The sequence below is a fragment of the Chaetodon auriga genome, chromosome 16, assembly GCF_051107435.1.
Source record: "Chaetodon auriga isolate fChaAug3 chromosome 16, fChaAug3.hap1, whole genome shotgun sequence".
Lineage (NCBI taxonomy): Eukaryota > Metazoa > Chordata > Actinopteri > Chaetodontiformes > Chaetodontidae > Chaetodon > Chaetodon auriga.
The window spans coordinates 11,376,060-11,402,731 of record NC_135089.1 but is presented as its reverse complement, the minus strand read 5'-3'; the positions used below and the strand labels follow the sequence as shown (position 1 = coordinate 11,402,731).

The following is a 26,672-nucleotide window of genomic DNA, read 5'->3' as shown; positions in this document are numbered from 1 at the left end:
TTTCTTCTTATAAATATACACTATTTGGAGAATATGACATGAGGGATTTGTCCATGGGTGTATTAAGAGGACTGGATACAGCACCACCACCACGCCTTGCTGATAATTTGTCCCAGTGGCCACCTGTGGTACTGCAGCAAAAACAATCCCTGCGGCCCAAACAGCATTTTCCCCATAGACCACCATTATAAACGGGATTTCTGTTGACAGCGCATCTCCAACTGAAAACAAGGTCTATTATCACTTTTTGTATTATGGATTTTTAATCTATGACATTTAATGTATTTGTGACGCTCTCTTAGGGCCTAGAGAGGGCCAAACCACATGTGCAGTGGACCACAAAATGAAGCAAACCTGGAAGATAGGAAACTTTTTTGCCATGTTGAATGTGCTCGGCAGGCAATTTCCATTCAAATGGCTGACTGCCACCTTTGAGTCTAGATCCTGTTCTTATAAAACGTACATTCGTGGGTTTGTCATGCAGTTTTAGGCCATTTTGTGTGAAACATACGTGATGTTGCTATTCGCCTCCAAAGCAAAACCAGCAGTCATCGATTTTCATCATTTTTTCCACTTTATTAGCATTTATTAAAGATGTACAGTGATGCCAGCATGTTTGGCAGCTGTAACTGTTCGTCCTCGCTCTGTGTGGTTGACAGAGTTTGTCTCCACATTGTGGAGCCTGTTCGGCGAGGCCCACGGTGGCTGGCTGGCGGCTTTGATGCCACCCACCTGCACACCCACAGACGCACACACACACACACACACACACACACACACACACACACACACACACACACACACACAGCTGAGCCTTGTCTCCGACATCCATCTCTGTCCATGAGTCTTTGTCTCTAAATTCGTTGTTCTCCACCTTTATTTTTCTCTTCAGTTCTGACCATCATGCCTTCAGGACGCCTCAGTTTCTTTTCCACAGTCTCCCCACTGTTACACAACAATTTCAACAACTTTTGTAACCGTCTGCCTTCATTCAGCTGCTCACAAACACTGAACAAATCCTTCTTGCTCATACTGACAGACAGATGCATTTACACACATGCAGGCTCACTCTTCTTTGACCAGTCACTGAGTGCAGTACACAATCTTTGCCCCTCGCCACTGCAGGTCAGACTGCGGCCCGCTCAGTCAAGGCTGTGGGCAGCGTGTGTTTGGACCAGCCTGACAACACCAGTTGTCGTGGGTTCACGCAAGGAGGAGAGAATAACGGAGGTTCCCCTCGGCTTTGTGCACGGCCTTTTCTTTCAGCCGAGCTCCAGCCTTGAGGAAAGAAAACGTTTCATCGTCGTATGAGATTGCTCCGTGGTCTTCTATTTGGACTTGCTGCATAGTTGTGGTGCATTTGCCTTTCGTGTGTGTGCATGAGGAACATGCACACACTTAATTTTATTAAGCCACACAGTGATTTACTCTGTGCTTCTTCTCTCTACCGCTTGCTTTTCTATGCTGATTTTCAATCTATTAGTAATTTTCTCTAACTGTTTATCACCATAGCAACTGTACAGTTGTTCACTTTGGTCTCCCAAGCCCCTCATCCCAACACACACGCACACACACACACACACACACACACACACACACACACACACACACACACACACACACACACACAGTATAATTGTGGTCTTTTAAATTGATTGTAGTTTCAGTGTTTTTCTGTTTGTTGATGTTTTGGAAGATATTATTCCTCGCAGTGATGTCTGGGGACCGTTTTGCTATTATCCAGTGTGTGTTTGTGTTGTGCAGAAATTTTTCCACTGACTGTTTGGTAAAACAACAAATAGAGAATAAATCCCTGATGGAGCTTCACTGAATCAAACCACGAAACTAAATCAGCTCTCCTTTCTATTGGTTTGTTTATTTTCAAGTATTAAAGCAAGGATGTTTTAAATGATGAAATTTAATTCTAAAGGTTTTGTGCTACTCTTTCTCCAGGTCTGAAAAATTAAGCCAACGCATAAGAGCAAAAAAACTGCAGTTTCTCAAGTGACCACAAAAAATTGACAGCAGAAATAAACATGTTTACAGCCTGGTACAAAACACAGTTTGGGTCTTTAAGGCTAAGTTCTCCATTCAGGACATCTGTACAGGGGTGAATTTTTATATAACTCACTCATTTAAATTGTACTTATGCATAATTATGGCCATGGCTGCTTTGAGTGGCAGCTAGCTGCTAGGTTTCTGCAACCAGTCTTCATTCAGCCCACCACAGCTCTACTCACGCTCCACCTCCAGCCGGGAGTTTGGTGGGTTCAGGCACTGCCAAGATGGCGACAGCTGGAGCCACTGTCACTGAGCTTCACAACGGCTCTTCAGAAACCTGCACATGACGTCACGGAGACTACATCCGTGATTTATACAGTCCATGTTGCAAATACGAATGTACAGTAAAGAATAAATACAAATCATTCTTATGAGGAAGGAAAAATATTTACCTTTGTCAGATCTCAGGGACACCTCTTGCATTTAGGTGAGAAATGCTGAACATCAACCTTAGAACTTTGTTTAGACTCCACAGAGCACCTTTAAGTTGGGGACACGTGTGTGATTCCATACTGATGGTAAAGTGTCATTTTTCTTTTTCCTTTCCCAGCAGCCGTGGAGAAATGCGATTTCTTGCTTAGGTACACTTCAATAGGCAGGACGCTCAACAACGAGATCCTCTGCTCACTTTGTCTTTGTATTCTTCAACCCAGTTTGTATGAAGCAGAGGTGAAGGTAGCTCTGAAGGGTCACCTGTTAACCAATTAACCGCAGCCATGACTCACATCGGCCTCTTCACTCTCCCCTTCACTTTTTACAGCGATAATTTCCAATTAGTAATTAGACATTGTTACCTCTGGTGTGCCTGTCGATGCCTGAATATAATTAGCAAAGACCCGTTTTTGACTCATTGCCACTCGGCTCTCATCATCGACTCCTTCTGCTTGACATGGCCCTCGTTATGCTCCAAGGAATTCGGCAGCAGCATCATCTCGCCTCACTGGAACCGACCTCCCTCCTGGTTTCGCCTCAGCAGCTCTGTCTGTTAGTGTCGACGGTTTGTCCGCCAGCATCTTTACCCAGCACAGCATGATGTCCAGTATTTAAATGACTGAGAGGGTTTCCAATAGAAGCAGGCTTATCAAGCTGGTTATACATTCCATTTCTACATGTACCACTCACCACTTTTAGATGTTCATATTTTGCAATTTGAACATCTGCCAGCGCTTCAGCTCCATGACTAAGCTGTTTTTGACGTCTATTGGTGATTTGTGAGTCATGAATTCATGCTTCCCGTGACAGGCGTAGCTCCAACAACAGTAATGACTGCATAGGAGATCAACAGATCGCTTGGAACAAACCTAAAGGGAAGGCTCTGTGGTGTTTATGTGTGCATGCATGTTTGCATGTGCATCGAAGTGAACTGGCGAGACAAAAGCAAGGAAGAGTTTACTCCAGTCTTCTCTCAGCTCGCAGGCATTTCACCCATGGATGGATTACTGAACAATGTTACCGGGCCCAGGGGTCCAAAAGGCCCTCGAGCCACAGTCTCTGTATGGACAGACTGTTATGAACATTTGTTTCAGTGTCAGAGGGCTCAGTCTTTCTTAATAAAAACAGCATTTGATGACACCATCATGACAGCTTCACATGAGTGTTTCTGTAGGACATTTAGGCTTTGTGCTCCATATTGACACCATGCAACATGGATCCTCTGCTTGGATGAGACCAAAAACATCTACATCTGGGTCTTCACTTGATTTTAATGTGCCAGCGTAGGCCACGATGAAAGCTGCCAAGAGTGCTGCCTCTTCAAATATTATGCATATTATTCTGTTTGATACGTAATCAAAACAAAGGAAGGAGCAGCCTTATCTCGGTGCCTTTATGTTCAGTCTCTTGAAACCCTTTGTGGTGCTGCAGCAGAAGTCCACTGAATTCACTTACAGTGTAAGTAAAGGACAGCACTCGCAAATGTTCTTGTTTTGGTACAGTGAGAAACATATGTGTGTTCAAGTGGACCATTGGTAATGATGTTAGCAAGATGCTATCTTCATACTGTATATTAGGGTTTATAACCTACATCACGCAATGAATACAGTTCACAGATCATATAATTATTAGTATAGTATGTTTTGGTTCTTGCAAACATAGAGAGATGCCATCTTAATTGCAGATAATGCTGCAAGAAAGAGAAGCCTGCGCCCAGTGCAGGTCAACACCACAGCCCTGCAGGTCCAGCTTAAACAAACCTGCCATTGTTTCAGCTGTTATTTTAGAGGTTGCACTTTCTGCTGCTGTTTTTGTATATCAGAATGTCTTGATGCTTTTACAGCAAGGAGGCAGATAATTATGGGTCAGAAGAAGTCAGATGGAGAGACAAAGGAGAGTTTTTGTGTGCGTCTGAGCAGTTGTTCAGTTTCACTTATAATGTGCATCTGCGCTTTTCCGGCTTTTTGCACCAACACAAAGCTCAGAGATGGCCTAAAGGGTGGAATAAAGGCACACATGCATGCAGACATGCACACACACACACATACAAACGCAGAAGCCCAGGGCTGCTGAACAGATTATGTCTTCACACCCAGCCTCTTCGTGCAATGGGCTGCACTGAGTCAAAGGCTCAGGATGGCTGTGAGTAGAAACCCTGCCATTTTAATTTTACCTATGCTTCCCAGGAGGAGGGGGAGCACAGACAAAGACACAATGACAACAGAGTAAAAGAACAAAAACATATTAGGAGAGATGAGAGCGAGGAACATCCAGGGCTCGCTGTCCAGGGACTTGGAGACGAAGGGAGTGAGGAAGACAGCTGATAAAGTCAAAAAAAGAGAAAGAAATAGAGAGCAGGCTGATAGTATCTCCTGGTGTCTGTTGTTCACTCTCTTTTAAGATAAACTCAATGTCCCCGCAGTTGAAAAGTTTGAGAGTGTTCATGCAGTAAGTAGGCGAAAATGGTTTCAGAAGGAGGGAGTCCCAGGAGAGCAGACTCGGGACACGAGGGGCATGTCCATGGCGCAATGTGTTTTTTTTTTTTTTTTTTTTCTAAGCAGAAGCCTCCAGGAAAGGCTGGAGGAGAGGAGCAAAAATAGGCGAGCTTACCAACAGGAGAACATGCTAATTAGACTTTTCCGGGACCCTCACGCCACTGACTCACTCCCCTGCCAATCACACTCGAAGCACTCAACGACTCCCCGTCCATACACAGAGCCTCCCTTTACATCTCGCTCTCCTTCCTCTGCCGTCACGTCTTTTGCTCGAATTAGCGTGTTTGTGGAAAGAAAAAAAAAGTCACTTTTCAGCAATGTGGGCCCACTTACTCAGTCAGTGGCCTGTATAATTACACAAGCAGCCATTCTGACACATTTCAGCGTGATGGAGGCGACGCTGGTGGGGGTTTACCCACCCTCATTTGCAGGGCTTTAATTACAGCTCTGTTTGTTTTGTGGTGATTGTAGAAATTAGCTAACCTCAGCTATCACAGCACTGACTATATGAATCGATTTCCAACAAATGGAACTTGGTCATGCTAATGAACACATCCCACTGCAAATAACCATACAGGGATACTGCATGCGTGCAAGAAAGCGTGCAATTTATTTTATTTTTTGTAATGTTATCCAGTGTCTGTTCAATTGCATTGGATATCTTGGAAACGTATCAGAGCATCAATCCCCAATTGCTCATTAGCTCGATTTTTACTCAGCCTCAGTGCCAGATGTTCAGGCCAAGATAAACAGTTGCTCAGTAGTGCTGCTCCTGGCACCACATGATCACTGTACGGTGTGTATTTGTGCCTTCATAACATTTGAGGACTGAAACGGGGAGGATGCTGGGAAGGCTTCCAGGATAACAAGATGGAGAGAACTGACACCAAGCTCGAAAACACTCGAACCTTGCACATTCCCACGCACTGGTAACAGCCTGACATTTCCGTTCCATCTGGATCCCTCTTTCTTTCTTGCTTTCTTTCTGCTCTGCGTCAGTGTCGTCCATCGATGGTACGATGCAGATTATTCATCGTGTGAGTTGCAGATCACGCAGCTAAAACTCAACTACCGTACACAGAAATGAAAGTGAACTGCTGTTTAGTGTGTTAATGAGGCAAAGAAAAAAACAAAACTGATCTGTTCGGATGCCCTGTCATTTATTCCATTAATCTGCGGGGGAGACATGAAGCAGTAGAGTGATGAACAGATGTTGGAAGAAAGGTCCATTTGTATTCCCTTCAACAGAAATGTTGCAAAGGCTCTTATGATGGAGCACTTCTTCTCCCCCACGTTTGTTTTCTTGTAACATCACAGTTCAGACCCAAGAGCTTCCTCTTAACTTCAAATTCTGCCCTCTGAATGTTTATCTGAGGGCTTTGTGGACTGTCAAGGAATTGTATTTTGCTTGTTAGAGGCAACACAATCTAATGAGGCTGCACCGAACAGTTCAAAGCTTCTTTTATAACATTCAACAGATCATAAGATTGTGATGTTTATTGCAGCTTCAGCTACACGCTCGCTCAGCAGAGCAGCTCTTGTCTGTGCACGCGTTCTGTCACCTTCAGTGTTGATTGGCTGTTACTTGTCGTGTGTAACCAATCAGACAGCGCTGTGGGCGGGACTACAAGGTGGCGTCTACAGACAGAGAGAGGCGTTGTATCAGAGCTCTAAGTACATACATATATGGATCTACTGTATGTCTATTTATTTTGAGGAAACTGAAAAGTTATACTCAATAAAGGAAGTTGATTTCATAAAAAAGGATTAACTCATTTCATCCGAATCACTTTATTCAAATTGAAATATAGTGACACACGTTCCAAGCTTCATTTGAAGGCCTCAATAGTAGCTTCAGATGCAAAAGAAATGACATTTGGTACAGCCCTAAAATGTGAAGAGAGTAAATGTGAGGTGAAAAAAAAAAAGAGGCACACTGTGGAGTGCAGCAGTGGGAGACAAAGCTTCTCCCTTTGCTTTAGAAACACATTTGATATGTTTGGGAACTTTTTCTACAATTTCCTGGACAGCACATATAAACTAATGCAGAGTGATGTTATAGAGGAAAGACCTGGACTTTGTCCTGGACTGAAATGTGTCAACAGCCACCCGATGGATTGGCTTTGCACTTTATGCAGACCCTCAGGTTGAATGATTCAGGCTCATCCCAGGATGAGTTCTGAACATTTTGTTGATCCCTTAACCTGAACTTAACCTGCAAAACTAATGACATGCAGCCTCAGCTGTTCTGAAATGACAGTAAGGCCATCCTCCATCAGACTACTGATGTCTATTTCCCATCTCTCTCTTTGTTTTGCGCAGGACCCCAGAAGCAAGCACAAGTTCAAGATCCACTCGTACGGCAGTCCCACCTTCTGTGACCACTGTGGTTCGCTGCTGTATGGTCTCATCCACCAAGGGATGAAATGTGACAGTGAGTACACACCCTGGCTGTGTGTGTGTGTGCGCGCGCACCTGTGTGTAGAATATGCTGTGCTGGTTTCCGTCCCGCAGTAGAGCCGGCCTTAATGAGAACAGATGGGAATAGACTGGTACTGTACTACACTCAGCCTCATCTGCAGCCCAGGCAGAATTGACTGTCCCGCCCTGCTGGGTCCTCTCCTCGCTCCCATTCTTTCCACCCACACTCCTCTATTAACTCTTCCCTTCTTTCTCTGCATGTACGACCCCAACCTGTGCTGTATTTTTATCATTTTTATTCTCCTTTTCCTCCCACTTCTTTCCTCTTTGCTTTATCAGTTGTTCTTTCTCTTTACTCCCACACATCCTTGCCCCTCTTTTTCCTCTGTTGTCATTTTCCTTTACATTTTGGCTCCCATGCCACTGCTCCTTCCCTCACTGTACCTCCTTTATGCCTCCATGTCGTCTCCATCCATCACCCCCCCCTCCCTCTCTCCAACTCTTACTCTGTCCATCCATCTGTGGGTCTCTGGTGGCGGCCTCATCGCAGATGGTAATGGGAGCACACCAGAACAAATTGATGCGGGGAGGCCATCACCATTACGAGACGCTTCCCCCGTCTCTCGTCTCTCCTTGTCTCCTCCCAGCACGTCAGCCTGACAAGCCTGCCGAGTGGAGGGAGGAAGGGGGAGAGAGCGGGAGAGATGGATGGTTCGATGGTGGAGGAAAGGAAACAGAGACGGGACGAAAGGAGGAGGACTTGGGAGGGAAAGTTAGAGGGCAGTAAGGGACGGAGGAGGAAACGAGGGAGAACAAATGTCCTCTCTCCCCTCTGGTCTCTCATCTGTTTGGCTTTGTCAAAGTGTGTGTATATGTGTGTGAGACCCCAAGACAGACCCACAAGCAAAATAACTGAAATACATTTTAGAATTAAAGGCTATATGAAGGCTAATTAACCTCTTTGTCAGTCCAGTAATGTTAAGGGGAATGTTTATCAAAATAAGACTACAGTTCCCATCAACCCTTTTGCTCTTTGCTTAGTTGAACCTTTAAATTACTTGTCCCTTGTCATTTCACTGCAGTGTCCATGCAAAGTCACTCTATTTACACAGAATAAACAAAACTCTCCTGCCTTTTTGCGCCATCATTCAGCTCACACTGCTGGTCCACTGGATGTGATCTCATCCGCTTACAGTGATTATATCATTTCTAAGTTCATGTGCTGATTACTTATTGATGTTTAAGTGCTAAAACAGCACCTTTGAGAAAAGCATTGGCTATTTTAATTACAGCTTTTACTCTTCTAAAATAGGCATTTCTTTACAATTTTTTTTTTTTTTGCCACATTGGGTCTGCAGCCTTGCGTGCATCTATTCACAGGCCCAAAAGGAAAACATCAGGGAGTCCAGGAGTTTACTTTACTTCAGCGCGTTGTGAGAAGCCCAGTGGAAAGCTTCCAAGAGATTAAAAACCAGGGGCTGGTCTTTATCAAAGTGCTAAAATTTTAGACTTAAGTGACATATTTTTTTCTCCCACTGACAAACCTGAGAATAAAACTGATTTATCAGGTTCCTTGTGGCTTAAATCTGAGAGAGCTGCAGAGGTCTCTTATGTTGGCAAGTTGGCTGCAGTCCAGAGACAGAGGTGAGCAAATCATCAGTCATTCTGAACAATATGTTATCTGAAGCAGTATATGGTCATATTGGCCTGCGGTTGCTGCAAAACCCACAATTTGTGTCCCTCGAGGTTGCAAACAACTGGAATAAAGCTGAAATTGATTTTGTTTGCAATCACTTTGCACTAAATAACCCTTACCATGTGATTTCTCTCATGTGCTGCCTCCACCAGAAGCATAAGTTACGTCCTTACTCCAGTTCGGTTTTCTTTTTATTTCCATCTCAGGCAAAACTCTATTTATATATTCTAAACATACTCTGTTGTTGATTTTTACATGGTAATTGCTGATGGAGATGTTAAGATTTCACACAGAGAAAATTTACTTAAAAAATAGATTGTTTTTTTAGAGAATGAACAGAAGGGCAGATGCAAAACATTATTCTGTGCTCCCCTTGTCTGCTGTCATTACAATATCTGTAAAATAATTGTTAATTCAAGGCTCTTTTCCCCACCACACCAACTCTATTTCCACATTTTCTTCAAAGGCAGAGCATTTTCCACCCCAAGTGTATCACACGCTGCATGAAGCTTTTTAAATTCAGTGTCATGTGCAATCAACCACACTTATCCTAACCAGTCCTGCCTGTGTATGCATGATTCACCCTGAAATGCAGTGCGAAAAAAGGTGCATTTCACTGTTAACATCAGGAGTCTTTCTGTGTCTTTCTAGCCTGCGACATGAACGTGCACAAGCAGTGTGTGGTCAACGTGCCAAGCCTGTGTGGGACGGACCACACGGAGCGTCGGGGTCGCCTCTTCCTGAAGATCGAGGTCAGCTTGGACAGGCTACACGTCACAGGTTGGTCTCTTTCTCAGTCAGAGTGTGGTCTTGTGTCGTGCAGCCCTTGAGGCTTCTCAGTCTCAGAGTGACGTGAGCAAGGGGCTCCCCGATGTGAGTGTGAGTGGTTGATTTTCAGGGCATTGAAAGAAATCTTTGGGTTATTCACATCTTTTGTCTGTTTTGGGTGGCTTGGACTGGTGTTAATGAACTGCTTCACATAAAAAAGAGGGATATAAAAATAATGTAAAATAATCGGCAGAATAAAACCCACTTGATGATAACAGTAAAGATGCGATAGAATAACTATGAAAATAGAATAATGAGAATGCAGAAGAGCAGCAGTGCATAAGTGCAAAAGTTTCAAGACTGTATCAGGAAAGTCAAGGCTAAAGGCTAAATTGAACTTCCCAGAGATTCAGGGTGTTGCTGACAGGCTGCATCCCAGATTTACTTTTGGCTGTTGCTGGGAACCTTCAATAAACCAGCAGCAGATGATAGCAGTTTTCTGGAAGGCAAATATTGATATAGATATAAATATATAGATATAAAGAGCTCATTCCAAGGTAATGAAAACACACCAGTTCTTATTTTCAGGTGATTATACACCAATGAAAACACATTATAAATAATATATTCCATTTCTACTATATTCTGCAATTACACACTGCTCCTTTAACAAAAGTAGGAGGTCAAACTGGCATTAACCTCTCATTTGCAATGCTGTCTTCAAGTGAATTTCATTAGTGGCAGATGACATATGTAGCACGACACACTTTCAGCAAAAAGCAGTAAAAAACCTTCCACTGACTGAATTTGCTTCCATTGTTTATACATCAATGAGGTCAAGTTGCAGCGACAAGGACGGCTGTCCAAGAAATAAATGCAAAAAGGAGCAAAACTAAAACCACATGAATTAAACTCAAACTGTAACTGCACTCGTTCACTTACAGAGAACTCTGAAAACAGAGTAGCATGCACTTGCGTCAGCAGTAAAAATGAAGTCAGGGCTGCCGTCATAACCCGTGTGTGTTTGCTCAACACCTCCAAATTGTCCTGTCAGTCAAGAGCAGCACCTGGAGTGGACAACTCTCCAGTGTTAAAACCCCTCTGGCAGGAAGAGAAATGACTGCTGGGTCACTTCCACAACCTCTTTCTCTCTCTCTCTCTGTCACGCACACACACGCACGCACGCACACACACGCACGCACGCACACACACACACACACACACACAAACACACACACACCTGGCGAGACAGTGGTGGTCAGGGCATATGAGAGCTGAGGCCAATAACGTGTTTTTAAATCAGTGGGGATCAGACAGGAATAACCTGCAGCTACAGCAGGAAGAGTGGCAGATATGATTGACTTGGAAATATTGCTTTCATAAAAATGTGTTTATTTGTTTGTTTATGGTCCTCTGGATGGACAGAAATACAGAAGGAAAGGAGGTTCTATTCACAGTAGTCTTACATCAGTTGTTTGCTGTGTTTGTATTGCTTTTCAGTTCATTATGTTGCTGTCTTCTGATATGCCCTGCTGTACACGACATCCAGCTCTTTTAGTGCTGAACAAGGTCTTTGATGTGATGACCGCCGTCAGCGAGAACGAGGAAATAAGGCAGAATATTAACCGGGATGTCAGCGGTGTCATTGACATGGTCTTTTCAGACTAGGCTAAATGGACACAACTGAAACTGAAACTGGCTAACATTCATGGAGCGAGTGGGAGAGAGGGCTGTTACCATGTTAAATTGATGTGCTGTTGTCCTTCATTTTATGCATACACACATCAAAACACCCACCAGTGTTCCAGTGTTTATGAAAGTGTTGCTGCCGCTTCACACTGTCAACTTCAAGTAAACGTAGAACAGTATGTTCTGCAGCACCTGCTACTGGCATATGTGGTGTCTGACTTGTGTGTCTGTTCATCACCATCATATGGCCGCTCTAGCTGTCTTCATCAGAGCTGCAACAAGTACTTTCTCCCACTAGTCAATGTGCCATTTAACCAAAAATGTAAAAACTGCATCACAGCCAAAAGTTGAGTCAATTATTATGTGCCGTCCAGCTAATCAGTCGATTGACTAATGATTTCAGCACTGATCCTTATATAATGCTCACTCATTCATTGCATAATGTTAAAGCTGCATTGTGCTTCCTCCGCCTGCCGAGTCCCAGTTAGCTCTGTTTTTGGTCTCCCCCGACTCGTCAGGGAAAAATATGTGGCTCTTTAGCCACTAAATGCTCCATTATGTTCAGCAGCTAGTCGCTAACGTTGCCTGTCTGTCATTTGGTGCAGGGCAGATGTCATGCTAAGCTTTTATCACACGCCTGCTGTTTTAAACAATGATGATGAGACACGTGAGGCTGAATCAAAACAGTAACATGGGGGCAAGAAAAGCTAAAACAATGAGCTGCAGAGGGAGGTGGTAATTATGTCAGTGTTCATCACTTTTCATATCACACATAAGAGTTTGATCCACTGTTAATCTAAAAATATTGTTATTGCTGCATCTGTTTTAAAATGAAGGGAATGTGCAAATTTTCTAGTATCCAAAAAAAGGATGTGGAGTCTTTACGGACTTTACGGTGATGTGAATGAAAGTCTCTCTTCCTCATCTATTAGAGAAAATGTGTGAAATACATTCCAGGGATCCAGATGTGATTGAAAGGATCGAAAGGCAGAAGTGAAATAATGATAATGATGGCCCAGCTGAGACAAAGCACTGTGACTGACAGTATGCATGAGGAAGAAACAAAGATAAAGATCAATACTGAGAACAGTACAGGGGGGAAGAGGAGGCAGAGGACGTGTATGTTCTGCAGAGGTTTGTCGAGCTAAAGATGTTTTTTTTTGTCTTCTCTAATGGCAGCGGTCTGAACAGTGAAGCCTCAGCTTGTTCTCCGGCTCCCCTCTGGCTCCCACAGACAAGTGTCGGGCTTTTGTGGTTCACCGCACTGATGTGAACTTGATTAAATCTTTCCAGCAAAGAAAACAGACACATCTCCCGTTCTCTCTCTCTCTCTCTCTCTCTCTCTCTCTCTCTCTCTCTCTCTCTCTCCTCTTTTCCCTCCATCTTTCCTCTCCATCCCTTCTTCCAATATTGACATTTCCTGTTATCTTCTCCTACCTGTTCCTAGGAGACCTCAGAATGTCTCCCCTCGCTCTCGTCATCCATTTTCCCTCCGTACTTGTTGACCTCGTGTCCATTCAGTCACGTTTTTTTTCTTCCTTCAGTAAGACACCAACATCTGCCCCCTTTTCTATCATCCTCTCATTCCCAAACTGAAACATTACTCAGTCTAGTGACTTGTCCTTACCCTTGTGGCACTGACATCTCCTCCTCTTCTTCTACCTTGTTTGGTACGTTAGTCTTAATCTTTCCTTTTTCCTTTTTTCCCCACTAATTACCTCCTTTATCCTTCTCTTACCCCTCTTCCTCATGGACGCCTCTTCGGGCAAACGTGACATAAATAACCTGGGGGCATGAGAAGAGGTTTATTCTGGAGTTTCAAGGAAATGTAAACATGCAAATGTCCCTCTATGACCTGCCTAGATGGATTCAAACACACACACACACTCATAGGGCATCTGAGGATCGGGCCAAAGTGAGCACAGAGAGGTTTACTCAGGGTGAGATTGCTGACTACTGACATGCTCCCCTCAGGTTTGAAGCACAGTTGAACAGTTGAAAAATTTTCCCTTAAGTACACAACTCACAGCACCATCAGTATGGTGTACAAATAAATGTATAATAGCTGATATTAGGCTTTTTATTCTAAGAGGCTTTGGACAAACATTATGATCCCACTCACTGTATGTGTGTCTGTATCTGATTTTTATCCTATAAATCAGTTCAATAGTTCATTTTAATCACGTAGCATTTGTTATCATTATATAAACAATAAATGTCTGTAATACACTCTAAGGTAGTTTTAAGCTGCTGTGAAGAATAAACAGATATTGAGTTATATAATATGCCTGAGTAGCCATGTGTCATGTTTCATATTTAGGACAGATAAGCCATTTACAGGGCTAACAGTGGTAGTTTTACAATTACAATGATTAGTATTAGTATTTGAAACAATACGTCCTTCATTTCTGACATGTAGACAGAAGCAGGCTTCACATTTCTAGCTGGCAACCGCTGATTTCGTCGACTGAAATGACAACAGCTGCAGCAAGCTAGCTCATGAAGCTAACATTAGCTTCATGAGTTGGTTGGAAACACTGTCCCTGATTGAGTTTTTAATGTTTCCTGCTCAACAGGAACCCCATGAGAGGGTTTTTACAAGCTTGATAATTACATACATGCTATCACGCTAAAAGAGCTACGTGTCGCTGGCTAAAGGTTTTTGAAAGACGAAAGTGTTACCAACACATCTCAGCTGAAGAAATGCCTTTTGTTTCCATATACAGTGCAGGATATTGTTTCTGAATATTGTTGTGCTTTTGGCTGTCGACTCAGCAGATCTCATGATCCAACAGTCTCACTGGGAAAAGACCAAAACAGAGAAACACTCCTGAAAAGAGTTCAATGAATTTTGTTTAAGGAGTTTGGCAGAATTAAAGAAAAAAAAAAACCCCAGCACACCATGCATGTCTTACTGAAGAGTATAATTTCCTTCGAAAGCCCGGCACTTTGTTGAATTTCCTAATTGCTCTTCCTTAAAACAGCCACACACAGAAATAGAACTCTTCAGGTCATTTTCTCTCTTTCTCCCTCCACTTTGTGTGTGTGTGACGTCTGCATCCAGATCCCTGGCAGTGCACTGCAGGGATCCATCCAGCGCCCGTTTGGCCGTGCAGCTTTCCCCCAGATTATCAGGCATTCATTGGTTGCACATGGCATTGTTATGCAACAACACATTTGAATTTCAAAGCCTTTTCGGGAGATTACACTGTCGGCCCACCGCAGCCCCACACGCACCCTCCCCGGGATCCAAATGAGATGTAATTTTTAGCCGTGGCATATTTTTATTAAGCACATATTGGGTTGAGATACAGAAGATAATGTTAGCATTTCATTTTCTTTGTCTGTTTCACAGCGTTTACACCTCAGTTGAGGGAACGACTCTCGCTCAGCTTTCGAGACATTATTTTAGACGTCTTTATTTTGCAGAAGAAAGAACTTGAACTTTGCTGTTCATTATCTCTACAAAGGATCCAGGTTCTGAAAGCGCCGCTGCTCTTTCCTCTTGAGTTTGCGTCGGTACTTTTGTACAAGCAGAACATTTCGCTTCTGCACTGCAGGGTGGTTGCACGGCGGTCGCAGAGCGGATGCACGGGGATAGTTTTGCTTCTTCTGTGAAGCAGTGATAATGCGTTGGTGAAGTCTGTAATCGAGTGAACGGACACATAATCTGCTTTTCTGTCCGTATCATGTCTGCTTTATCCCAAACAAGTGGTAAACACAAAACACACACACACTGTAATTTTATTAGTAACTACCTCATAAGGAGCGAAGGGAGGGGAGGATACAGAAGGCAAGCAGCTCCTGTTGTATCTAAGCAACAACAGACAGCAGAGATGGTCCTTGATCACTGCTGATGATGATGTTTCATTGTGTGTGTGTGTGTGTGTGTGTGTGTGTGTGTGTGTGTGAGTGAGAGGGCCTGCATATGTGCACGAATGCAGTTACTGTGTGCGTAAGTTGCACACACACACTCCTGTGACGTGAAATGCCCATGCATCATCATCTGTTCTTCCACATGTGTGTGCTTGTCTGTGCGTGTGTGCGTGCACCTCATTAGTGTGTTTACAGGCTTGTTGAAGTTGCTTTGGCGTCGTTCGGCGCCAGCGTTGCCATGGAAGTCACTGATGCCTTTAATGCTGCCACCGCCAGCAGAGGGGAGGATTTAGATGTCAACGTGGGATGCTGAGATTTTCCTTCTGCTCCTCATATTTTTATTGTGTGTGTGTGAATTTGTGTGACAGTGTCTGTGTGTGTGTGTGTGTGTGTATGTGTGTGTGGGCTTGTGGGTGAGCAAAAGACTGAAAGAGAGAGAGACAAAAAGACAGGGAGGGAGACTGTAGCTGAGAATTTGTATTGGATAAGGAGTGAACTATGAGGTTGAAGCATCACATTCATGAACAAGGTAAAAGCTTCTGGAACTGCCTTTTTCTGTCAGATCCGCAACCCAGAGACCTGCACTGCCCTCTGCTGCATGAGACTGGACCAGCATGGAAAACTGTGAAAGTCACCAAGAAATATTAGGGTCATTCTCCCTCGTGTTTTTTAACTTTGTGATATAAATCCTGTATTTGTTTCATTCAAGGAGTGTCTTGTCTTTAATCTCACTTGAGTTATAGCATAAAACTTATATTTTCGATTATGTTTCTACCATAAATCTATGTTTTTCATCCCTTTTTTCTTGCTTTTCTGTGCACATGGTGATGAAGATGATAAATTAGAGCTTAGTTTTCTTCTGACAGAAGAAGCCTTTTTCTCTTTTGTGAACAGCTTTTGTTAAAGTAGCTTCCACAGACCTAAAAACAACATGCAGAATATCCAGAACAAGACAGCAACTAATGATTATTTCCATTATTCATTAATCTGGTGTGTCGTAACTTGATTTATTTATCTTGATTGATTTCTTGTGTAATTTGACAGAAAAAGGTAAAAGCCTAAGATGACACATTCAAATTTGTCAGACCAAGAGACCAAAACCTAAAAAACAGCAAATATGATCAAAATTTCCTTGAACAGTAAATTGATGATCAAATAATTGCTGTTTTTTCTCTTTTCCCTTTAAAGCTCGTTGCCTTACAAACATCACTGTCACATCCAGCGGTGAAAAACAACTAAATATCAAATAGACCTGATTAAAACTCACAAAGACAGACCTAAACCAGCTGCGGTGACTCTAAATGACGTTGCCCTTTCTAATGTTTTGCCTGCGCTTTGCGCTCAGCCCTGGAATATTTATGCTTTGGAGCGAAAATACATTACCGCTGTTTTAATGAAGAATCTCAGCGAATGTGTCCTTGTGTGAAAGTTCACACTGACTCTCTGAAACACTCAGATTACAGCCTTCTTCTCCTGCACCGTGTCTGATTGCATTGAAATATGCAGAGTGGGGAGGCTGAAGCTGGTAAACAGCATCTTATAGGATCGGTGTGATCCTGTCTCTGTTTTCCGTCTGTTACAGTTTTTGTTGTGTGTGCGTGTCCTCGCTGTCACAAAGGTTTATTTTATCTTTCTCTCTTTCCTTCTTCATGCTGTGACTGTCCTATAGCTGACATTTACTGTCCATTATCACACAGTGTTGCGAACTGGGGCTGCGCCGGAGTCGGCCCATTGGCCACTTACAGTAGATGTTGTCGCCATGGTGAAGGTGGCGTGCTCATGCCGCCCCGTCCCCCCTACTCCTGTTGCTATGTAACAGCACTCCTTTTTTTCCACTTGTCAGTTATCACACAGGGAAACGTCACGCCTCCCTCACATCATCACCTCACCTATTACCTAACCATGTGCACGAATGACAGCAAGAGAGTACGCTACAAGAAAACTGTCCACTGCCTCCACCGAGGAGAGAGTGGTTTATCGTCACCTGCCTCCTATGTACTCCTTTTACAACAGGAGCGGTTAGACAGACTTTTAGGCGAGTAGTATTTCTTGTTTTTGTTGATTTTACATTCGCGTGCGGCCTCACACCCACCAGTCTCATAATCCAGTTGGTGCTGCTTCACACTGTCAAGTTCAAGGGAATCTTGAGAGTATGTTTTGCATCGCAGCACCTGTTAGCGGAGCGTGTGGTGTCTGATTTGATGAGCCATTAGCTGAGTAACTGAGGACAGAAACACTGACTCTGAGTCTGTCTCGCTCGCTCTCTCTTTCTGCCTGTGGGACTTTGTATGTTTCACAGCAAATCCCAAATTGCACATGAATTTCAATCACTGCTGACACTACTGAATTTCAGAACTTGGCAAAATTAAGATTTAACTCAATGTAACTCAACTCAATGCTGTAATTTTTTTACCGGTGTGGTTTAAAAATCAACTTACAACTGACTGTGAGATTAAGTCCACATACAGAGTGCAGAGAGGCGATTTTGCTTGGACTGACGTTCAGATCCTTTGCTGTTCGGCCTTGGAGTGACTTGCAGTGACTCACGCTGTCCATTTTAACCCTTGAGTCAGTGCGGAGTCATGAATTTGGCTCGGGGCTCAAACAAAAACACAAACAGGACTACATTGTCTCTTTCTGTCTCTCTTCCTTTTTCTAGTGGGTGAAGCCAGGAACCTGATTCCTATGGATCCAAATGGTCTGTCAGACCCCTATGTTAAACTCAAACTCACCCCAGACCCAAAGAATGAGACCAAACAGAAGACCAGAACCATCCGTTCCTCCCTCAACCCCTGCTGGAACGAGTCCTTCACTTTGTGAGTCTGTGTGTTTGTATCTCCTGATAAATAACAAGAATGGTCATTTTAGAGTATTTTACAGCTTCTTTTCCCCTTGTGCACATATTCAGTAAGCTGAAAGCATCAGACAAGGACCGCCGTCTGTCCATTGAGGTGTGGGACTGGGACCGAACCACCCGGAACGACTTCATGGGCTCCATGTCTTTTGGAGTGTCCGAGCTGATCAAAGCGCCCAACTGTGGATGGTCAGTGATCTTTCACTTGTATTTATTCTGGAGTGAGGATGTCATCACATCCAGAATTACATTATATGCTACATTTATACAGCTGAGTATATCTGGCAGGGAAGTAAAGTGCTGCTGTAACAACCAGTCTACAACTTTCATGGTGGAATATACAGTAATGATCAGGGAAGTCCCAGTAAAGGACCTGAAGGATAACAATTAGTCCTTTAAAAGTGCAAAAAAATGCTTTCTTACAAACGTTTACAGTAATTAAATGATGGCTTTCAAGAGCATGTACACAGAGCCTGTCTTCTTACATGTCCTGTAGCTGTCTGACACCACGCCGGGCTCGACTGGCGTCACTAAAACAGCAGCACATTGTGCTTAACACAGATGTAAACACTGCTGGCCGAAGCCAACTCCATTCACTCTGACAAACAGCACCCGCTGGCGTCATTTCCTCATCTCTCTGTCTATGTCAGCCTGCTTTGTCTCACACTGATAAACACACACTCACAGAGACGTTAAAGTCACTCTCCTATGTTAGCATACCTGCCGCCGCCTAGCCTAAACCCAGCCTGATGGACTGCTGCCTGAAGCTCAGTCAGAAGCTCCAGGAAAAACCTGCGCGTTGGCAGCTCAGAAACAGCACGTCTTCATGCATTTGTCTTTGTATTGTGCTGTACGTTCCAGGTCATTAGAGGCTGAGAGGACAGTAGAGAGGAGAGTCAAGCTGACGCTGTTGGCGGAGAGCAGGCCTGCAAACTCAGAGACTTATGATTGAAATGGTGCAGAGATGTAAAGTTTTATCGCTGTGTGGGATTGACGGAGGAAGAGATGCATGCAAGATGGATTAAAAGGAAAGTAAATGAAGCAACACATTTATTATCCTCCGCCTTTTTTTTTTCCTCTCCCAGGTACAAGCTGCTGAACCAGGAGGAGGGGGAGTATTACAACGTCCCCATCCCCGAGGTGGATGACGTCAACCTGGAGCTCCGACAGAAGTTTGAGGTGAGGGCAGAGAGGGAGGTTGGCTCGGGTTGTGAATTTGTAGGTTTTTCCTTTGTCACACTCACTTCAGCGAAATGTGTTCCTCTCTCCTGTCACCATGGTAACCTCGTCCCACTTGCGCTTTTCACCCTGTGCACCCGAGAGGGAGATCACTTTCTTCTGGCATGAGAAGTGAATGCTCTTGCTTTTAAAGGAAAATCTTATATATACATAAACAGTACAAGCTCATAGTTGGCAATGAAAACAAGTTCCTGGAGGCCTGACTTAAGAGGTGCAAGTGCAGCTGCAGATAATTCATAACACTCACCCCTGTCAGTGGAAACCGCCACAAACGGCGTCTACTTGTACCAAGGCAATGAAGGGCAGAGTACTTTTCATAAAGCCCAATCTGAACCCAGCAGTTCTATGGACGTCTAAATGAAGGTTAGCACTAAAAGTTTCTGCTAAAATATTCAGTTATGTCTGTCCATTTCATTGCAGACTGACATCTAGTCAGCATGGATTCCTGTGCACCACCGATTTTGTTTGCATGACTTAGCAAACGCATTTGAAAATACAGAGGAAGAAATCATATAGATGATCCAGGAGTCCAGAAAGGGTTTATGTTGTCGACATTAGCAGCGTTAAAGATTCAGCTGTGTTTCCTTGGGTTTGCAGCAGAGCACTTGTCTCCTCATCTGAGGGGAGATGTCATCCTCATTGTTAACCTGCATCCCCCCTCCCCTTCCTCTGGTGGCAGAGAGTTCTGGGGCAGAGGGGTTGTTTAGTTGAATATTGTTAGTCTTGTCAGCCACAGAATCTCTGTCCCCCACCAGGCTCTGAAATCAGCCTGACTGTGCTGTTTATTGATGAATCCATGGTGCTGCTCACGGTGCTGAAGTAGCAGACGTCTTGAATCTTGAATCTATGATGTTCTGTAAAATATATACTAGAAATGCTCAGCTCTATACTATATTGTAGCCCCTATATTCAGTAGAGTAGTGTCACCTTCATGATCCAGGTGACAAGTAGTAACGTGTAATCATAGAAGAGGGAGAGGATTATAGAGACACACTGCTGCCTGTAAAATAATACAGTATTCCTGTAATATTTCTACTGCTGCTATAAATACCCCCCAGACCAGCCCACCACTGTAACAAGGTTAGGGTTAACCACTGGGCATCCCCTCTCTTAACACTCCTTCGGTCTTGTTACATTGCCAAAGGGCCAGACGATCCAACACAGTAAAATATTTAGCCCAAAACTGTATAATGTTTAAATTAGCTGGCAGATGTGCTAACCTCCCACATTTTCTCGATTATAACTCCAACAAGCATGTACGCGTAGGTGCTATGTTGGTTTCAAAACGGCCCCTGCACTCTGACCTTTGGATCGACACCTCACTGGACCGCCTAGGATGTTCAGGCGATGAGAGTCCGAGTTGAAAGCAGCAGCCTCAGTCTCTTCTTTCGTGTAAAAGTTGAGCTTTTTCCTGCTTTATTAATGTGAAATAATAATGTAAGTTTGACTAAAAGTAAATGTAATCATTCAATGCGATTTTCTTCCAAGCAAAGTTTGAGACTCCTTAAGGACGAAACAGATCAAAAATGCTGTTGGCAGTATTGTATAGATGATTTGTAGTAAAGCAGAACTTAACATTCTCGGTGCTCTCTAGTGGCCGGTCTGTTTACTGCAATCAGTGAGGTTTCAGTGACACTTTAAAAGAAAGAAAAAGCTCATCATCTCTCCACGTCCATATCATTAACATGCAGGTTAAGGTGGCTGCTGTGTTAAACGCTGCAATGTAAACAAGTGCCAAGAGGTGTGGTGTTCAGCTGAGAAGGAGACAGGAGGGCGCGGGGGCGGTTTTATTGAAGTCTAGCTCCGTGTGTTTGTATACAGATGTTTAAATGCTGAGTGATAAAGTCACCTCCCTACAGCAGTCGCACACTGAGTCTTCTTGTTTTTCATTTTTTCCGTTTCTCTCCACGCTGCACAACGCTGACCTTGACTTTCCTCCGAGGCTAGCGTCTTCACGCAACTGTGCAGTTGCCGTGGAAACTAGCAGCAAGATGTAGAGATCCGACCAGATGTGACAGAAAATGATTTTTTTGTGTTCTCTAATCGCGCCTTTGATTGACTTCACTGTTTGTTGATAGGTGAAACAGACATAGAGGTAATAGCTCATCCCTCCACATGTGTGTTCTGTCACTTTCTCCTTCCCAGCAAAGACACACATGCACACAGCAGCTCACCTTTGACCGCACTAATAAGTGAGTCTCTTCTTTCTTCTAGGCCTGCCAGTTAAATATCCACTATCTCAAGGTAGCTCTCCTGCCTGCTCCGTCTCTATTTCTCTCACGCCAGCTTGCATCACGCTCACTTTACTTGTTGTATCAGGATTGTTTGTGGATCGCTGCTGAGCTTCCACAAATTAATCTGATTTACTAACAAAGGCTCTCAATAGTGTACAGTTGAACCAGTCAGATTTGCTTGCTGTTATACGCCACCTAAATGAACATGTTTTTATTTCTCTAACTCCTCTCGCACGCTAACTTCCTCCTTCTTTCTGTGTCACACGCGGAAATGTAAAACTAAAGGGACTACGTATCCTTTTAATATGAAGCAGCAACGCAGTTTCTGAGGATTTTGCAGCACCTGCAGCAAAGGTCAGACCAGCAAACTCTGACATTTGCAGCATTTGCATTTGGCTTAAGAGCACAAACTGGAAAGCAGCTGGTTTTCCTCCAGCAACAAATAAGAGCAAAATGCAACATCCTCTTTTAAAGTGAAGCCTCAAAAACATGAGCAGCTAAGGTTTCCACCATTAATATTTATAGAAAATGTGCATGTCACAGCATTAACATACGCACCCCCGACAGTACACACAAACACCAGACAGCATTGTTGTTAGTAAATGTGTTCCTCACCACTATCAGTGCACTGTCATTGGCCAAGAGAGCCTCACACCTGCTCGTCATTGGCTGGCAGTGTGGTCCACAGTCCGCCCTCTACTAGTCTGCCTTTGGTCTGGACTATAGAAGGCTGTTAGGACATGCAGCATGGACGGTCACTCACCTATGCACAGTATCTGTATGACTGGATGCACACTCGAGCAGGTTCTTCGGTGTGTTTGGTGTGCATGCCAAATATCTCCACATGGTGGCAGTGTTGTGTTTATTTTTAGACTGGCTGCATCGTTCTGTATGTGTTTCAGTACAACTTTGTGGCCACTCTGACATAAATATTTCAGACTTTTTGTGTGTGTTGAAACAGGTACATGTGTTTTTTGTGAACTGTTTATGTATCATTTTTATACAGGCACATTGTCCATGTTGTACTTGATGTAAAGAAAAAATGACTACTAGATATCTGCAAGGTCCGGGTGGTGATAGAACAACTACTGCACGCTGCAGTAAACAGAAAAAAAGAGTTAACACATTATTCAAATGTTAAAAAATATTGTCACTCCTAAATTAGACATAAAACTTTGACATAAACCAGATCAGTTCTGTCCCCTTGCAGCAGTAAAGCCAAAATCCTTTATTGATTTTTGTCAATTTGGAGGATTTTCAGAGGTGTGAAGAGGTGAAAACATGCAGTATTTTACACTAATTAGGGAAAATCCAGAAAAAATAAACTGAATTTTGAGCAACAGTTTCCTTTGAATCTTTCTGAGTCCCCTCAGATTCATCTTGGGACCCCTTCTCTGGGCTGTGACCCATGGGTTAGGAACCACTGGTTTACGTCATCAATCATCGCCAAGCCACAACAAACTGTAAATCTGTTTCGTAACGCTCTTATGAAATCCTGCTTTTAGAAAGAAACACGTCACCCTGTAAGGCACTTTAAGTCCCTCTTTGATGTTTTTCTTGTATTTGCCACCTTGTTGTAGTTCACATCACATCTAATACGTCCGCTCTCTGGCTGTCAGAGTCCTGCTGATTTTCATTCCAGCTGTCTCCTCTGGGGCTCGATTACACCTGGGCTGCCAGGTGAAAATGATTAACTGCAATGAATTACGGTACTTGGTAGCGTACAGAGTCACCAGTGCCCAGGGTCAAAGTGAGAGCCACTCTCCTCCAGGGTATTTTCTCTGTAATTTCAACTGACACACCAAGTTAATGTTCACATTATTCTGCTCTTAATTAACCCAACCACGGCAGATACGTGACAGTTATTTTGTTGAGTGTATCACCACATTGAGTCGAGAGAAGAGAAACGGTTGGCCTGGAAACAGCCTCTCGGTGCCCCACCGGTCGCCTGTTTTCTCTGCTCTATCTGACAGAAACAGACAACCGCTGGAGCCATGATGGAAGCTGGCAGGATCCTAATTGCCCTTTTTGTTCAAACACGCTTGGCAGGCCAGTCATTATAACAACAGGGAACCTTGCAATGCTGGCGCTGCCTGCTGACTGCCCACCTCACGATTTCCCAAAATGCACCAGTAGAGATATGCTGCTGAATATCTGTGAGGGTCTCTGGCATGTCAGTGGGAAAAACAGATCCCTGTGTTCTCTACGCACAGAAACCTGATGATGAGAACATAATGACTGCTAAACAATTACAGAATTTATCATCTAAGAGAATATGATGTCCAAGCATGTAAAATAAAAAATATCTTGAATGGGACTGAAAATGTAACAATCTGTGTTTCAAAAGTAATCCGGAAGATAACTTTAGTTCAATTATGATGCTTTCCTCAATGCTACATTTAACATGATTGTTAATTAATGATGCAAAAAGTACACTTCTTTGCATTTTCAACCCATTTCGAGAGATATTTTTATTACATTTTAAAACACTTTTGTAGTTAATCAGTTTTTAATGATCCAAATCTAACTGGAAAGCTACAGAATACCAGATTAATGGCTGGCAAGCGTACTTCTATTTGCTTTCTTCGGCCAGTGATTAAGTCTGCAGGGAGAGCTTTCTCTCAAAGCCAGATGTGAATATCAGTCTTCAGAACAGCTGTTAGACACCAGCATGACAACTCTTCAAGTCACATAAGACGGGGAATGACTATACATGGTGTTAGAGCACCAACTTCAGAGCAAACAACTTAATATTCCTGCTTGATTTATTATTATTATTTCCTTTATTTGTGGAACTATCAAACTGTACGTTTGTAACTGTAACATAGGATCTCTTGTATGACACCCGCATGCAGTGGACAAATTAAAATCTTGAGTGTACTTTTTATTTGAATGCCGCAGAAAGCCAAGCTGGGGCACGGTAAGAAAGTGATCACGCCGTCAGACCACCGGCGGTTCAGCCTGCCTTCAGGTAACATGGACCGGGTCCGACTGAGCGACTTCAACTTCCTGGCCCTGCTGGGGAAGGGCAGCTTTGGCAAGGTGAGAGCCAAGACTGCAGACGGTAATACAAGAGGCCATTAATCACTGTAGCGCTTTGAATACGGCAGCCAAAGAAAGCCTGATTGTCAGCATTTGTTTCAGAATTTCTTTGTCTCATTGCAACCTTTGACCCGTGGTGTCTTCATCAACTGCAGGTAATGCTGGCGGAGATGAAGTCAACAGAGGAGCTGTATGCCATCAAGATCCTGAAGAAGGACGTCGTGATACAGGATGACGACGTTGAATGTACGATGGTGGAGAAGAGGGTCTTAGCCCAGAGAGACAAACCGCCCTTCCTCACGCAGCTCCACTCCTGCTTCCAGACTGTGGTGTGTAGAAACTTGAGCTCAGGGACACAGAAAAATAACTGATTAATGCCATTTTGCTCCATCATTTTTTTCATCAGGCATCTCTTCAGGCCCTGGCATTGGAAACCATTGTGTATGTTTGGATGTGTATTACATTGTGGGGACGTAAATCTGTTTACACACTCATATTGTGGGGACTTGCCTTCCTAATGGGGATAAAACGCAAGTCATTAAACTTTAGGGTGAAGACTTGGGGTAAAGGTAGGTGAGATTAGGTTTAGGTCAAGGTTAGGGTAGGTTAGTGGTTACGGGGTTAGGGTAAGCCAAGTAGGGGTTATAGTTATGTCTCCAAGAAATGAATGCAAGTCAAAGTCTGGTTCCCAAAAGTCACGGAAACACTGCGTTTATGTCCTTGTGCGATTGCCTCTCTGCCATTACATCTCTATCTGCCTTACATTTATTCGCACTCTTTCGCCGGCCCTCTGCAGAGAAAATTGATACTGTGCTGAGACCACCCTTGAATACGAAGTCTCCAGCATGACGTCAACTCTGTGCGTAGACAGGGTGACTCAAGGAGTCTTTAATAAAAACTACATTTACTGATCAAAGCCTCCTGACTTATGATAAAGGTATATGAGGTGACCACAGCCAGTGCACTGAAAGAATAAATCACATCGGGCATTTTAATATCCCTTTTGATTTAAGTCTATAGCGATAGATTTATGGTTGTAGATGATTAGATAAGAGTACATGTTATATTTCTATTATATTCCCATCACATTTTTTTCTATGTAATGCTCTTTTAGCAGTGTGCTGCACTTTTCTTCGTGTAACGTCTGTTTAGAGCTGCTCTTTGGGTTATAACATCCTTTTTTTCGCCCCAGGATCGGCTATACTTCGTGATGGAGTACATCAACGGGGGAGACCTTATGTATCATATCCAACGTATGGGCAAATTCAAGGAGCCACAGGCTGTGTAAGGACACTACAGTTCATCAGCAGGCAGCGTAAAGAGCAGTGTAGATTATTCTGTGTACAAATATCATGGTATGAGTAGCCCCTTTAACCAGTAAACATCATCTAATGTCACTATGCAATTTTAGGGTTAGGTAGCGTGTCATCTCAAGGCATTTATTCTCCAGGGCAAACGATTCTTGTTTTCATTATAATCACTTCCCCTGACAAATTTATTTGGTGAGTGTGTCTGCTTATTTGCTGATTTTCAATTTTGCAGGTTTTATGCTGCAGAGATTGCCGTTGGCTTGTTTTTCTTGCACCGAAAGGGAATCATCTACAGGTGGGTGAGTCAGAGAGAAACCTGTTTTATGTAATGAAGCACCACATTCACCTCAGATTCATTCGTCGTTAAGTGGAAAACAGAGCAAACACAGGCTGTTTACAGTAAAACATTTTACATTTTAGATGGATAAGATAATGTGTGACAGACACAGAGAATGAGAAATTAAGAAAGGCTGGAAGTGGACGTGTAGATTTAACCTTTCTGGTCTGTCTGTATTTAACTGCACAGCTTGGATCCCCTCTGGAAGGAAGCGATTA

The 26,672-nt window shown here is 43.4% G+C and overlaps 1 protein-coding gene across 2 annotated transcripts in view; it reads left to right on the top strand.

Moving 5' to 3' along the window:
- The window catches only part of prkcab (protein kinase C, alpha, b), a 93,574-nt gene that overhangs the window by 57,813 nt on the left and 9,089 nt on the right, over nucleotides 1-26,672 (top strand). Inside the window, exons 4-13 of one of the 2 annotated variants that reach the window (XM_076751921.1) lie at nucleotides 7,311-7,422; nucleotides 9,757-9,885; nucleotides 18,098-18,254; nucleotides 18,347-18,481; nucleotides 19,378-19,471; nucleotides 21,746-21,775; nucleotides 24,667-24,807; nucleotides 24,963-25,136; nucleotides 26,000-26,091; nucleotides 26,350-26,412. In XM_076751921.1, coding sequence (XP_076608036.1) covers nucleotides 7,311-7,422; nucleotides 9,757-9,885; nucleotides 18,098-18,254; nucleotides 18,347-18,481; nucleotides 19,378-19,471; nucleotides 21,746-21,775; nucleotides 24,667-24,807; nucleotides 24,963-25,136; nucleotides 26,000-26,091; nucleotides 26,350-26,412 — 1,127 coding nt within the window. The remainder of the gene's footprint in view (nucleotides 1-7,310; nucleotides 7,423-9,756; nucleotides 9,886-18,097; nucleotides 18,255-18,346; nucleotides 18,482-19,377; nucleotides 19,472-21,745; nucleotides 21,776-24,666; nucleotides 24,808-24,962; nucleotides 25,137-25,999; nucleotides 26,092-26,349; nucleotides 26,413-26,672) is intronic. The other variant, XM_076751922.1, reaches the window with a different exon arrangement.